This window comes from Leptinotarsa decemlineata, unplaced genomic scaffold (genome assembly GCF_025532065.1).
Source record: "Leptinotarsa decemlineata unplaced genomic scaffold, Ldec_3_MD MMD2_tig00026375_RagTag_RagTag, whole genome shotgun sequence".
NCBI lineage: Eukaryota > Metazoa > Arthropoda > Insecta > Coleoptera > Chrysomelidae > Leptinotarsa > Leptinotarsa decemlineata.
Window position 1 is genome coordinate 2065328 of NW_027412711.1, and position 15287 is coordinate 2080614.

The window sequence follows — 15287 nt, forward strand, 5'->3', positions numbered from 1 at the left end:
AGCTTTAATCAGACTATTGAAAAAAAATTAGAGGAAAATGTGAATTCAAATGAATTAAATGAAATTGAAGATAGTAATAGGGAGAACAAGCGTCAAATAAAACCTCATCCTAAATATAACGATTACGAATTATATATGACGTTTGATGCAATGAGATTTTTAGATGATCTACCTCAGAGTTTTAATGATTTACAAGATAGGGAAGATGAATATAAATGGGAAAATGCAATGAACAAAGAATTAGATTCCATAAACAAAAATAATACTTGGGAGATATTAACTGAACCAAAGGATGTTAAAATATTAGACACTAAATGGGTGTATACTCTCAAATCAACAGAAGAAAAAGAGTTAGGCAAATATAAGGCTAGGCTTGCACAGGGTTTGCTTGCTTGCACAGGGCTAGGATTTTGCACAAGAAGGTGTCTTAGAGTATGATGAGATATATTCACCAGTAGCTAGAATAACTACGATTAGGGTTTTATTGAGTGTGGGAAACCAATATGGGTACCATTTCAAACAGTTAGATGTTGAAACTGCTTTTTCAAATGCAAAAATAGATGATGAAGTTTATATTTACCCACCGAAAGGTTTCAAAATTGATAATGGAAAGGTATTAAAATTAAATTAAATAAATCATTGTATGGGCTAAAACAATCATCAAGGTGTTGGAACAATGAAATTAATAATTATTTGAATGAATTGGGGTTCACTAGATCTGAAAATGATTTCTGTCTCTATACTTTACATGTCAAACATGGAAAATTATATCTACTTCTGTATGTGGATGACATTTTAATTGCTGGAATTGATTTGCAAAGTATAAATAATATAATCAAGAAATTGAAGGATAAATTTGAAGTGAAATGCAAGGAACTTGAATATTTTCTAGGTATACAGATAGACTATAATAAGGAACGTGGAACGTTGAAGCTGAACCAATCTAACTATATTCAAAAGATTTTGTCAAAATTTAAAATGAGTCATTGTAAAGGTTCAAATATACCAATTGATCCAAAATTAAAGATATCTATTTCAAAATATGATATTTTGACTGACAAACCTGTAAGGCAGTTAATAGGATGTATTATGTATCTGATGTTAGAGACTCGACCTGATATTTGTTTCTCTTTGAATTATTTCAGTAGGTATCAGGATAAAGCCACTGATGAAATATGGTTGTATTTGAAAAAAATTCTTAGATATTTAAGTAAAACTCGTCATGTAGGGTTGGAGTTCAGGAGAGCTAGTGATATGAATCTAATTTGCTATGTAGATTCGGACTGGGGAAATGACTTTGTTGATAGAAAATCAGTTACTGGTTTTTTATTCAAATTGTTTGGCAACTCAATACACTGGGCAACCAAAAAACAAAATTGTATAACACTTTCAACTACTGAGGCTGAATTGGTTGCATTATGTAGTGCTGTAAGTGAAGGTATTTGGTTGAAGAAACTTTTGTTAGAGTTTAGTATAGATGTTAGTCCGATAACATATTTCGAAGACAATCAAGGTTGTATAGCATTAGTTAAAAATCCAGGTAATAATCGAAGAGTTAAACATATAGATTTGAAATATTATTTTGTTTGTGAACACTTGGAGAAGAACCACATTGAAATAAAATATATTGAAACGTCTCTACAAGAGGCAGATATACTCACAAAAGGCTTACCATATGGGTTGTTCTCAAAGTTATGTTATAGTATAGGCCTTAGGGATTTTAGCGAGAGGGGGTGTTGGATGTAACGCTAAAAATTCCCTAAGTACAAAATAGATAACTGGCAACGCTGGTGGTAGTTAGTTATAAGATAGAAATGTAACGGAGAGGTTGTATACAAAAGCTTAAGAATAAATATTCATAAGTATAATCCAAGTGAATCAGTAAATTATTCATAAAACATAAAATCTTCTACATCAATATCAGAATTAGATTTTCTGTCGTCAGGGTGGTGTTCGTAACAATATCTATACTTCTTGGGAAAGGAAGTTTTTGGCTTTATATTACTGCATCTTGATACAAAAAAAAGGCAAAAACTTTCTTTCCCAAAAAGTAATCACTCCTAAAAATATAACCCCTTCAATTCAGCTATACTTCATTATGTCAGTATCATCTTGTAGATATTTAGGTAAATTTTCCCAAACATATGCAATCTCATGTGCAGCACAAGCAAGTATCACTTCTTTAGGCATATTTGCGTCCATTATTTTATCAATTTTTGTCAGGGTGCGATATTTTAATTATCTCTCAAGTGAAAACCTCATCCCCTTAATGGCCTCTCGATCTAATGTTGGAGTTGCATTCATTTTATTTGAAAAATTATTCATAGAGGAAATTCAGGCACAAGTGACCACAGAAAACTGTATTGAATTTCTGTTGACGATCACAGTTATATTTGATTTTCACCTTCGAATATTTTTGAAAATACCGAATCAATTTCATTGGTGGGGGTAAATCTCTAAAACTATTGAAATATGTGACTTCTTTTTCACATTTCTTGTATGCCACCCAATGTGTTCCAGGTCCATTTATTCCATCTAAATTGACAATAGATACTGTTTCGGTCCTGTAGAGGGTAATTTGTCACGCATAAAAACACCACGGAAGTGGGGAATCTTCACTTTCTGTACATAATTATTGATTATTATATCGGTGAGAGGCCTTAAAGGTAGGGAATCAACTAGTTTTTTTATTTGTGTGATTGAAATGCTTTGTATGGTTTCAAATATAATCCCAATCCTTTACGATAAGTTTTAAGATATATTCCACTACCACGTTTACCTAATGCGATAGCCTCCATTTGTTACTATGGCGATTGGCTTCAGTCAGAGTTGCTCTGCTCGCTTTTGCTGAATTCACAGCCTTGGTAATTCCTGCAGCAGCACCTGCTAAACTTCCGAGTGCTGAAAGTCCAGCAAAAATCGGTTTCAATGGCAAAATTGGAAATTGAAATTATTCTAGGTGTGCGAATTTTTTTCTTTCCACCAACAGCTTTCAGATATTTACGTGCTGCTTGCAATGCCACAGTAATATTCCTTTTTCTATTAGTCGTCACAAACTCATCCCCACCAGCTTTTTTCAACACATTTCGCACTTTATTAACCACTCCAGCGCCGAATGCAACTTTTTTAATTATATTTTTCCTTGATTGTTTTTTCTTCGTCTTTCTCTTGTTGGAACGATAACGGCCTATACCCAAATATCTCTTCGCTTTCATAATATTGGTGACCAGTAGGGCGGCTGCTCTTTCCCCAATATTTGCGTCTTTCGATTTAACCATATACCAAGCTGTGTATTGTAGTTCTCTGTCTGTGAGATCCGATGGAAAATTCGAATATTGAATGTCGTGTTTTTTGCATGCAATATCTAATTTATTAATTCCAGGATCGTTGCAAACGTTCATTCAATTTTGTACCGGGTCCACAGTGTTGATAACCTCCAGGTATATGTAATTAGAATGGAAGTTTACTTATTAATTTATTGATAAACCTTCTCTTCTCTGACTATTACTATCAGTACGTCCGTATCGTTTGATGACATACATTTAAATGAGATGCTCATAACATTTTTTCATTTACATAGTCTCCAACCGTGGTACAATGCGCATTGTAGAACAGAAAGAAAATTTTGTCATAGACAATCTAGATGAGAAATTTGGGTGTGGATTGAATGGACAAAGAGTATTCAGACATGGTCCACTACTTCCATCATCAGTTCCACCACTAATTATAGGACCTTCAAATTGTGGAAAGACGAATGCAATGATATCGCTTGTTACGATTAGTTGTAAATAGTTGAACGCTAATTATTAAATTAGGACAACTCTATTTGTGAAACACCCGATATATAGTTCCAGCCGACCGGTAATTTTTTTTTTAAAAGAAAAAAATAACGTTTTTTTTGTCCGTCCGCTCTGAGGCATTCGTGAGTGAAACTGAATGATAACGTTCGGAAGACTTGATTTCAGGCAAATTCTGGTTTTTGAATATGAAATTACGTCTTTTGACGGATATAAACCTGCCATGCCTTGTTGTGATATTGTGATTGGGTAATTCTGCTGTGGAGTGATCTTGCAATATCCTTATTATCTATTGAGATGAATTTCATCGAATGAATTATTTTTTCCGGACCGTTTAAAAACATCTCCGGCAATATTAGGGCAGTCGAGCATTGGGTGGTAAGCGTATAGTTTTGTCACTCATTATTTTTTTTGCCGTGGATGTTTCGCGAAATCAATTATTCACGAGAATACCTTTTTTTAGATGTTTTTTTCTGATATGGTAAATCGAAAATTCGCCCGGACGTTGCTATCTTTGAGAACACGTCGAAGTGGATGGGGTCAGAGCGTTTTGAACTTTATTGCCTTGTACATAGCGACTAAAACGCAAATTTTCCGAAATCATATGGATGGTGGTGTTCCTATTCCGACCGTGTGGACGTGGGATTAAGAACTTTTCACGAATTTGCGTAGTAGATGGCCATAGAAATCTACACATCACTAGCAGCTAGATAAGTACCGATTAGTTACCGAAAGTTTTATTTATGGTGTTATTTTTTGCGGGATCCTGACATTGTTTACGAAAGCAATGAACCTCGCTGAATAGGTGTTTCCGAATAGTTTTGTCTTCGCCTTTGTATAAACGTTTAGTTTGTAGTATAAGTGAAGAATACATCCGTTGAACAGGCGTATTTTGGGGAAGCAACATTCAACGTTTTTATTTTTGTTCCTTTGTCGTATTCCATCTTACTGTTTCATCAGTTTCATTTCAGGTTTAGGCTAGTCGGTGCACAAAAAACTACTTGGCGCCCTTGTTATCATTTTTTTGTACATATTTATACTCATCTGTCAGATTTAACCCACGGCCCTTACGAGCAAGCATATTACTTGCCGTACACAAAAGAAAAGGACAGAAAATGTTTTAGAAATAAATGTCTCTGATAGATAAACTTTTTTTTATTATTGAATTTAATGTAATACGCTATTAACACGTCCACAAGGACTGAAATTTAGAATTGTGTATCACTCAATCAACCTAAATATCAGTACTTGCAATTTCTAGTCATTGACAAGGATAGAAAAATGCATGCAAGTGATTCGATAGTTTTATATATCCATGATGCCGCTATTCAACTTCAATGGTTCATTGGATTGTATAGAGGTAACTTCAGTGAATTCATGTATGATAACAAAAAAAATAATATGAATCCGAAAAATGGTTCTGTAGATGAAAATAAAAGCAATGAAATGGATTTGAAACGTCAACTAGTTGAGACAATAGAAGCTGTCAGACACAAATTCAACTCAATTAAGAATGGTAATATTGAAAATCGTATGGCATTGGAAAAACTCTATGAACCCATAATAAACCATTTAACGTTTTATAATCAAATTGTACTACATCGTAAATATCGCAGTTATCCAACAAACAAGTAAACTTTCAGACTATTCCAATTCATCCCACGAGTACTCCAATAAAAAGGAATCAATCTTTTGGTAGTGTATCATCTGCAGATAGTGAGACAGACATATTAAGAAATGAAATTGCAACGAGCCTATTTGAAACACCGCCATCATCGTCTCGCATCCGTTTCTCAGATGTCAACTCTTCATCCAATTTGGATGAAAGTCTTGAAGATATATTGAAAAAACATTTGAGGAATATCAATAGTAAAAATGTGGCATATGATGCAACTTTTGGTGTACGAATGGAACCAATCACACAAAAACTAAAAATGGGAAATCTTCAGGTACATTTCAATGATGGAAACATAGTGTTTTGGAATACCAATAAAGCGAAAAAATATTAGTTTCCGGGTAGTCCAGAATTATATGATATAATATTTTTGAAGAATCCACAAAATATTGACGATGAACAAATTTGTCAAACATATTCAAAGATATGGAAAGTAACGAATGCTCCATACAAACAACACCAATTAAAGAATGGCTTCAAGAACACCAATTCCAAAAAATGTCGTCATGTTATCAAACCTATACTAGACTCAACTCATTATCCAATGAGGGATAGAACTGAATTGGTGGAACAGTCAAACGAAACGAAAAGCAGAAAATATATGATTCCAAACCAGTGAATTATGTCTACTGGAACTCACCAAAAGAGTTGGTTGCTTGTTTACGACTATTAGCATCTTCAAAGGCAGCTTGTCATACTGAACACAACAATGAAATAATTCCAATAATGGAAGAATTGCGTGAAGAAGGGATAATATATTGAAACATTCACAAATAAAAATTACTCTCACCCCACTATTCAGTGAAGTAACATTAGCAATTTATCATCATTTGAATGGATAATGAAATTAGTGATGTTAAGCGACAAGTCGTCAACGAGTTACACAGACCTGTAAGACGTAATTTCCACAGAAGAATAACAATCATCAAAGGGTTTGCTGATCTATGGCAAATATATTCAGCTGAAATGCAACCATTTGCAGGATGTAACAAAGGACATCGATATATCCTTGTGGTAATTGATTGCTACTCGAAGTATCTTCGGACAGTGCTAACTAAAAATAAAACCGGTAGTACCATAACCAATGCAATGAAACGTGTTCTGAAGCTAGCCAAGTATTTTCCGAAACATCTAGAAAGCGATCAAGGGAAAGAATTTTCCAATAAATTTTTTTTTCTCTCATGAGACAATATAAAATCAATCATTATTCAACATTTAGCACAAAAAAGCAGCCATAACAGAAAGAGTTATGAAATATAACAACAAGGTACATAGTACAACTGGTATGGAACTCATAAATGTTAATTCAACTACAAAATTAAAATTCAATGTCATGAAAGGAATCCACAGGAAAAAAAGTTCACTCAAATTCTAATTGAACGATATTGTACGTATAATCAAGTATAAAAATATATTTGAAAAAGGATTCACTGCCAACTATACGACAGAACTCTTTTTCTTCATTTATATATTCATTTTGTAATCATTCAATATTGTATATTGGGAATTATACAAATTATACAATATACAATCCAAAATTATTTCTTCTTCATATTCATCATTTTCTCTACCGTCTTCAATTTCCTCACAATGTTCATCATTCAATTGGAACTTTTGAATGATCCATTCTGGTAGATATGGTTGAAGACGGTACAAGAATCTCCTCAGGTTCAATTCAATCATTGCCTCACAAAGATAATTCAGATCCAAAGTCCCAGCTAGAAATTGGACGCAAACTTCCGCACCATTGTTGTAGTTTTCAGCATCACGAAGACAGAATTCGATCCTTTCTTCATCATAACACACACTCAGGTCATAATTGGTTGCGTGCTCAGTATTCTCACTCAATGCCTTCAATTTGGAAGACAGTCTTTGGATGGATGAAGCGAGATCCTCGGCCTCGATCCAGTGTTCACTAGCATATTACATCCACATCTTTGAATGATTGAACTGAAAACAAATGAGAAAAAAACATCAGATCAACCATGAAGTCTTCATCTTCATTCATAATACTCACGACTTTATCGTCTTTCGATTTATGAAGTGAGTGTGTTCAACAATGTATGAAAAATGTTCATGTTTCCTTACAATTGAAATCCAAATAATCTTATACGTATAAATGAAACTAATAACCTAATACAATTCCAATGTGTACTTTGTACAAGAAAGTTTGTACTCCGTAAACATGAAGGATAATCTAACCCAAGGTCGAATGCCCCCCACCCCCTACCCACATCCCCCAATAAAAAAAATTCTGAACTAGACATGCCGTTCAAGGTCACCCTATTTACACCATTATTTCAATAATGACGTCTTAGTGGAGGGGGGAGGCTTAGAACCGGTTCAAATATCTTACTCGCTACATACCCTGTATACCTCCATGGCAACTTTTTTAACGCTGTAAACACACCCTGTACACCCCCATAGCAGCCATATTTTTTTAACGCTATCAGCCATATTTTTTTCAACGCTGGCAGCCATGGTTTTTTCTTTAACGCTACACACCCTGTATACCTCCATGGTAACTTTTCTTCAACGCTGCAAACACACCCTGTATACCTCAATAGCAGCCATATTTTTTTTTCTAACGTTGGCAGCCAATGTTGTCTCTTTAACGCAGGCAGTCATGTTTTTTTTCAAAGCTACACACCCTGTACAACATTTGATTGATGTGTTTTGAAACAACACCCTTTTGATCTACTTCAGCAAATACAACAAATAAAAAATTTGTTTTGTTCATTATGATTTTCACTTCATAAAGTAGAATAACGTTTATTTTATATATTGTTAGAGCCATTGAAGCATATCAAAATATGTTCAAATATGTATATATGAGCGGTGATCTATTATTTGGACTAGTTTTGGACAACTTCATAAAAAACCAGCAGACTGTTGAAAGCCTCGTTTATTGCGCAGTCATTGAAATTGTATTATTTATCATTTACCAAGGTAATACTTTATAAGGGTTCATGATACCACTTGGGTCAAATAGTTTTTTAAGATTTTCCATTGCTTTAACGGTATTATATGGCCTGGCCAGATTCAAATATCTAGCTTTCAAAAATCCCATTCCATGCTCTGCACTTATACTACCATTCAGTTGTTTTGTTCTTTCAAAAATAAATGGTTCAATATGATTCTTTATTTCTCTTGTAAACTCATCGACTTCAACTTGGAGATGAAGATTACTGTCGCCTAAAAAAGTTATTTTTTTATGAATTGCACCGAATAGATTATATGACATACTATAGTATAAAGAATATATGAGAACTTACCCATATGCCCAAATCCGAATACTTTTTTTGCAAGTTTACCCATATGTTGTGTCATGTCATCAACCAACACGTAGTAGTTCTCTAGTGGCAAAGAAACGTCGTAACAGAACAAGTAACCACAGTCTTTGAAAACATCTGGAATTTTTTCTCTTATAGACCAAATTGCCTAAAAAATCGATGTTATGTAGAAATAGTAGATATAAATACTTATATCGAAATGTAATGAATCTAAATTCAGACAATTATTACTCACATTTATTTTGTGTGGTTCTGTAGCTACAGTTCCATCCAAGACCAGTTCTTTTTCCATACATGATTCTAAAAATTGGTGAAGTTTATCACTATCGTGTTCTTCATTGCTTCCTGATGTTTCTATGAGCAGGTAGTATGGAAAATCACCTATTGGAGAATTCATTTTCAGTCGCTCGTTCACAAATTCCATCGTGGGAGTATCTAATACTTCAAACGCTGAAAGAATTTCCCCAAGGTCTTGTTTGGCTTTTTTGAAAGTTCTCAAAACTCTTTCAAAATTTTGTAAACCTAAAAAAATGCAGTTTTATTAGCAAATAATTCACGACGTGTGTTTGAAAGATTTGTTTATACTTTGAAATATGCATGTGCTCACCTAAGAATGCTAAGGTAATACTGTTGGCCCTCGGTGGACACTGAAGGGCAACCTTTGTTATAAATCCCAGGGTACCTTCTGATCCTATGAAAATATTCTTCAAATGATAACCTGTGTTATCTTTTTTGAAGGAACTCATGCAGTCTAGGACTGTACCATCAGCTAACACCTAGATAAATTCAACAGATTTATTTTGAACATTGCAATTCCCTTTCGAAGGCAATAAACATTCTTGAAACATTATATTATTTCCCACTAACATTCTCAATTATATATTAATTCCACTCGGTATAGACATGGCACTTTTTTATGTTATCCTGTACAATGTAATTATATGCAAAATTTTTATTTTTTTTTTGTCATCGACTGCTTGATCTTTAGCTCCGTTTTCTGGGTATGCAATATTAATAAATCTCCCAGCCACCTAGGGAACATCATAGCTTTTCGCTGTCTGTCAGCCACGTGCAACTGTAAAATCATCTCAACTTAGACTAGATAATTTCTCTCCAGAAAAATGTCTGGTCGGAGTTGGGATCGAACTCAGGATCTTTCGAAAAACTTATATTACAAGTCTGATTTACGAATGTAATTGATTGCGGGTATGAATATTCATGAATGATTTTAAGTACAATAAAACTTATGATGATTCAAGGTAGATTCATACTGAACGGACATGATTAATTCTTAAAAAAACTTTAAAATTTATAGTTTTGTTTTTCTCTGCGTATGTGAGAAATTTCGACTTAAGCTCTAAGATATAAAAATTGAAGACAATCTAGTACCCACTAGTACTTCATTGCCACCTTCATTTATGTAATTGTGTTCTTACCACTTCCAGTCCAAGCACATTTCCATGCAAGTTTCCATACCGAAATAGTTTTAAGCCGCCAGCATTTGTAGCAACATTTCCTCCTATATGGCAGGATCCTTTTGCACCCAGATCCAGTGGTATCATTAAACCTATTTCGGCTACTTTATTATCAAGATTTTCCAAAATGCATCCTGCCTGACATACCACAACACCTGCAACGATGTGGTTTCAACATTTTCTTCCCTTTTGTCCCAGAAGGATTTTTCAACTGTTAATTTCAAATATTGATGGAAGTTTGACTCAGTTTCAAGTTAGTTGGTTTGAGTTATGTTACTTGAGTACAATAATCAAACAATGCGATTTATTGTTACATGAAACATATATAAGTAGAGCTAAGCTAAAGATTTTGAATATTACTGGGAAATGAAGTTATGTTATCAGTAGACTAGTAGGCTGAAACTTAAAAAAGTCATATACATTCATGAACATAATTTTGTGAATTAATGTTATGTTCCTAGCAATGTTATAATGATTAACATAGTGAGAAACGGAGGATCAGCTGACTGTATCTACCCAGTATTTCGAAAAATCGTCGAGAAGGACAAATATGGAAGATAATAATAAGATGAATACGAAAAAAAAATGAAAAAGAAACAAGGAACAAGTCACGAGAGGTATGCACGTGCTGGTTGTAAACAATTGAAATTGAATGTTTAGTGTTTTCATTTATATTTTGATTATTCAAATGAAATTGTTGATTTGTTAATATTAAAGAATCCACAGCGTGACATTCTCTGATTCTTCGGTTTTGTTTTAGATTATGAATTCATCACGGAGGGGGGATGATCTAGAATTGATCTAGAACTTTCATCCTATACAGGAATGCCAATTTGAATAATTATTTTATGTACTATATTCTAATAAAAATGAATATTTGAAATTATGAAAATTTATTAGAATATAGTATATAAAATAATTAATCAAATTGGCATTCCTGTATAGGATGAAAGTTTGGCAATACTGAACCCAACAATGTAATTGTTTTCTGAATTGTCATGTCATTTATTTCTTCTTCTCCATTTTCATTCGAAATTAATATTATAACCTATTTTGTGATCACATGTACCGGCCTGGTACAAAATCAGAATTTTAGAATTGAAAAAAAGGAATTTATTCATTAGATACACAATAATTTTACCAAAATTGACGTTTATATGTTTAAGTGTTTGATTTGTAACTATAATCATCTTTAATCAATATCCAAACTAATTTCAATGTTTTCCCATTTCTCAAATGTAAGTTCAACATTAAAATGAAATAATAAAAATTATTTTAAACATCACTGAGTCCAACCTCAATGACAATGTAAGTAGGTACATAATTTTCAACTGTAAAACATCAATTAGTCTTATGTTCTATTATTGTAGTTTTCCCTGAGGATGACAGTATACATTGTCGAAATGATTGGAATATATTGTTAAAAGAGTACACTTTCTCAATTGCTGCTTATCCAAATATTCAAATATTCACCCGTTTAATTCCTAACTGGTCAGCAGAGACTATCTTCTTTCTATATATATATATATATATATATATATATATATATATATATATATATATATATATATATATATATATATATATATAATGTGTTGTTTTTCCGGGTGTTCATCCGTTGTGTACTATTTCGATAGTCGACGTTTCGCCATCATCTCAGATGGCATTATCAAGACGAGTTACTGCTTCGCTTCGAGAGGTGTAACTGATGTTAGGTTCTTCTTGTGGTGTTTTTATATGGCTTCGCTTGCGTAAGTTGTATGGATTTGTTACCTGTTTTTCCACCCGAGGGTTGTTGATGGCTTTTGACGGTTCTCCTACCTGTTTTTCTACATGAGGGTTGTTAATGGCTTCTGGCGGTTCTCCTACCTGCGATGGTTCATTATCAATTTGTGGTTGTCTTTGGTGGTTGTTTTTAATTATTGTTTTCCAAATCCTTGGGATGTTTGGTGAGTCATCCCTTTTGTTGATGAGGCCTTGCTTTTCGATTTCGATAGCTTCCCTGATTTGTCGAATTCTTGGGTTTTGCACCTGTGCTATCTGTTTTGTGGACTCAAAATTAATCTTGTGACCTGTTTGTAGATGGTGTTGAAAGAGGGCAGAGGAGGTTTGTTTTGTTCTTATCGAGTTTTTGTGCTCCTGGGTTCTGGCAGATATACGTCTGTTGGTCTGACCGATATATTGTTGACCACAGTCCTCGCATGTGATGCTATATACTCCTTGGTTTTCTAGGGAAATTCTCTCTTTCGGTCTGGGCAGCCAACTGGATATCGTTTTGTGCGGTTTGTAGGTTGTCCGGATGTTTTTACGTCTTAGTATTCTCCCGATTTTGTCGGTCACACCTTTGACATAAGGTAGTGTCACAGATTGTCAGTCATGTGGAGAGTCTTCTGTCGATCTAGTGGATGTTTTTTTGGTTCTTCTTTGTCTGTCGATGGCTTTTTGAATGATCTTTGGTCCGTAGCCATTTTGTCGCAGAGCCTTTGTTGTCTCTCTCAATTCTGTTGCCCTGTTTGTTGGTTCTGTTAGGCGGAAACTGCGGGATATTAACGTGTTGACTACGGATTGTAGCTAGGTAGGGTGATGGTGTGATGCTGCTTGTAGGTAGCGGTTGGTGTGTGTGGGTTTTCGGTAAACTGTATAACCCAAGTTGCCAGTTGGTTTTCGTGTTATAAGTAGGTCTAGGAAAGGTAGCTGCCTGTTCTCCTCTCTTTCGGTAGTGAACTGGATGCGGGAATGGATGTTGTTCAGGTAGGTCACAAACCGGTCTAGTTCTTGTTTTCCTTGGGGCCAGATGATGAATATGTCGTCTACATATCTTTTCCACAGGGTTGGTTTGAGGCGAGCGTTGTTAAGTGCTTCTTTCTCGAAGTACATCTCGAAGTGCATCTGGCCCCACGGAAAACAAGAACTAGACCGGTTTGTGACCTGGAAAAAATGAACCAGAAAAAAAAAACTCGACGATATTGGAAAACGATTCCTGAATTTACCAATCGCGGAGAATGAATACAAGGAAGCATTACTAACTTTTCGCGATACTATCCCAGGACCAGACGACATTCCTGTACTATTCCTTAAAAATTTACCAGCTAGTGCTCACTAACACCTACTTCAACTCTTCAATATAATCTGGACAGAACGTAACTTCCCAACAATCTGGTCAAAATCAATCGTCATACCCATCTTGAAACCGAAGAAACCTAAAACGAACCCTGACTCATATAGACACATATCTCTAACATGCGCAATGAGCAAATTGTTAGAAAAAATCATTAATAAAAGATTATTGTGGACATTGGAAAAGTACAACTTAATCATACCAGAACAGAGCGGATTTAGAAAACAAAGATCAACAATAGACAAGATAATAGATCTGGAAAGCGATATTAATGAGGCTATTGCTATGAAACAATCTTGCCTTGCAGTATTCTTTGATATCAAGAGAGCATTCGACACAGCACTGCGAGATCGAATTATCCATAAGCTCCAAATGTGGAACATTGAGGGAAACTGTTTATCATTCATCCAAAACTTCATTGGCAACAGATCTTTCAGAGTTAGAACAAACGGAGTATTATCTAATGAGATGATTCTTGAAAACGGCATCCCTCAGGGTTCAGTCATTAGCCCCACCCTTTTCATCATTGCCATAAATGACATTCTCCAAAACCTAAAACTTCCTTCAAAGGCACGTATCTATGCAGATGATCTTGTGATATACACAAAAAGTAAAAATATAGGAAACCTATTCACCATGACACAAAAAGCTATCTCAGATCTGGAGCAATGGTCGAACATATCCGGCTTCACGTTTTCATCCGACAAAACTAGATACATATTATTTTCAAAGAAAAATACTGAAAATAGGGCAGCAGACCTTGTACTGAACCAGCAGAGCTTGAAACAGGAAATTAGTATAACTTTTTTAGGTATGACATTTGATCAAAAACTGGATTGGAAAAGCCACATCAGAGATCTCATCAACTCATGTTACCAAAGGCTCAATTTATTAAAAACCTTGACCTACAAAAATTGGAGCTCGGATCGACAAACATTACTATATAGAACTCTTATACGATCAAAGCTAGATTATGGTTCAATTGCTTACAGTTCTGCAAATAAATCATTACTGAAAAAACTTGATGTAATACATAATACTGCACTACGTATAGCATTGGGAGCTCATCACACAACACCTATAGAAAGTCTATACAGTGAGGCCGGTGAACCATACATACTTGAGTCTCAAATATGCAGTGAAGCTGAAAACTCAACCAACACACCCTACTTATGACAATACTATAGCTAGCAGATTCAGTCAGTGGTATGAGAGTAAACCAAGATCCCCAAAACCTTTCTACGAAAGAGTCAGATTCAATATCAACAAGCAAAATTTTACCCTCCCGGAATGTTACCCATATCCACTCAACCTTCCTCCCCCATGGACCTTACCTGAACCAACATGCCTCACAGAGCTTAGTCATCTCCCAAAATATGAAACTAACTCTACATTATTCAAAAACAACCTACGAGCTATATTGGAGAATCACCAAGGCTTTACACAAATATATACCGACGCCTCCAAAACAACTGTGGGAACAGGAGCAGCAGTTGTAGGACCACATTTCTTTCTCCAATTCAAACTACCTTCCACCAGCACGGTATACACTGGTGAACTCTATGCTATATTCCGAGCTCTCTTATTTATCAACTCAACTGAAGACAAAAATTGTAAATACCTTATTCTGACAGATTCGCTGAGCTCACTGCAAAGTATACAAACATTATATCCCCCCAATTCATTAGTAGCTGATGTGAAACTACAACTTCATGTAGCACAACAGAGAGAAACAGTTATTAAATTTATATGGTTCCCATCACATATATGAATAATAGGTAATGAAGAAGCTGATAGAAATGTAAAAGAGGCTATAAATAGTAATAACGCTGAAATAGTTCATCAAGTAGCACTGAGTGACTTACAGTATGCCATTAAAAAGAAGGTGGAAACGGCATGGCAAAATCGGTGGGGTGAATCAATTTCGAA

The 15287-nt window shown here is 34.7% G+C and overlaps 1 protein-coding gene across 2 annotated transcripts in view; it reads right to left on the bottom strand.

Annotated features, from left to right (window-relative positions):
• Positions 1-8359: 8359 nt before the first annotated feature.
• The window catches only part of LOC111514468 (D-2-hydroxyglutarate dehydrogenase, mitochondrial), a 77085-nt gene continuing 70157 nt past the window's right edge, over positions 8360-15287 (bottom strand). For both annotated transcript variants that reach the window (XM_074185541.1, XM_074185540.1), the window contains exons 4-8: positions 10202-10395; positions 9373-9541; positions 9001-9287; positions 8748-8913; positions 8360-8667 (exon numbers count right to left, since the gene is read on the bottom strand). In XM_074185541.1, coding sequence (XP_074041642.1) covers positions 8414-8667; positions 8748-8913; positions 9001-9287; positions 9373-9541; positions 10202-10395 — 1070 coding nt within the window. In that variant the 3' untranslated portion in view covers positions 8360-8413. The remainder of the gene's footprint in view (positions 8668-8747; positions 8914-9000; positions 9288-9372; positions 9542-10201; positions 10396-15287) is intronic.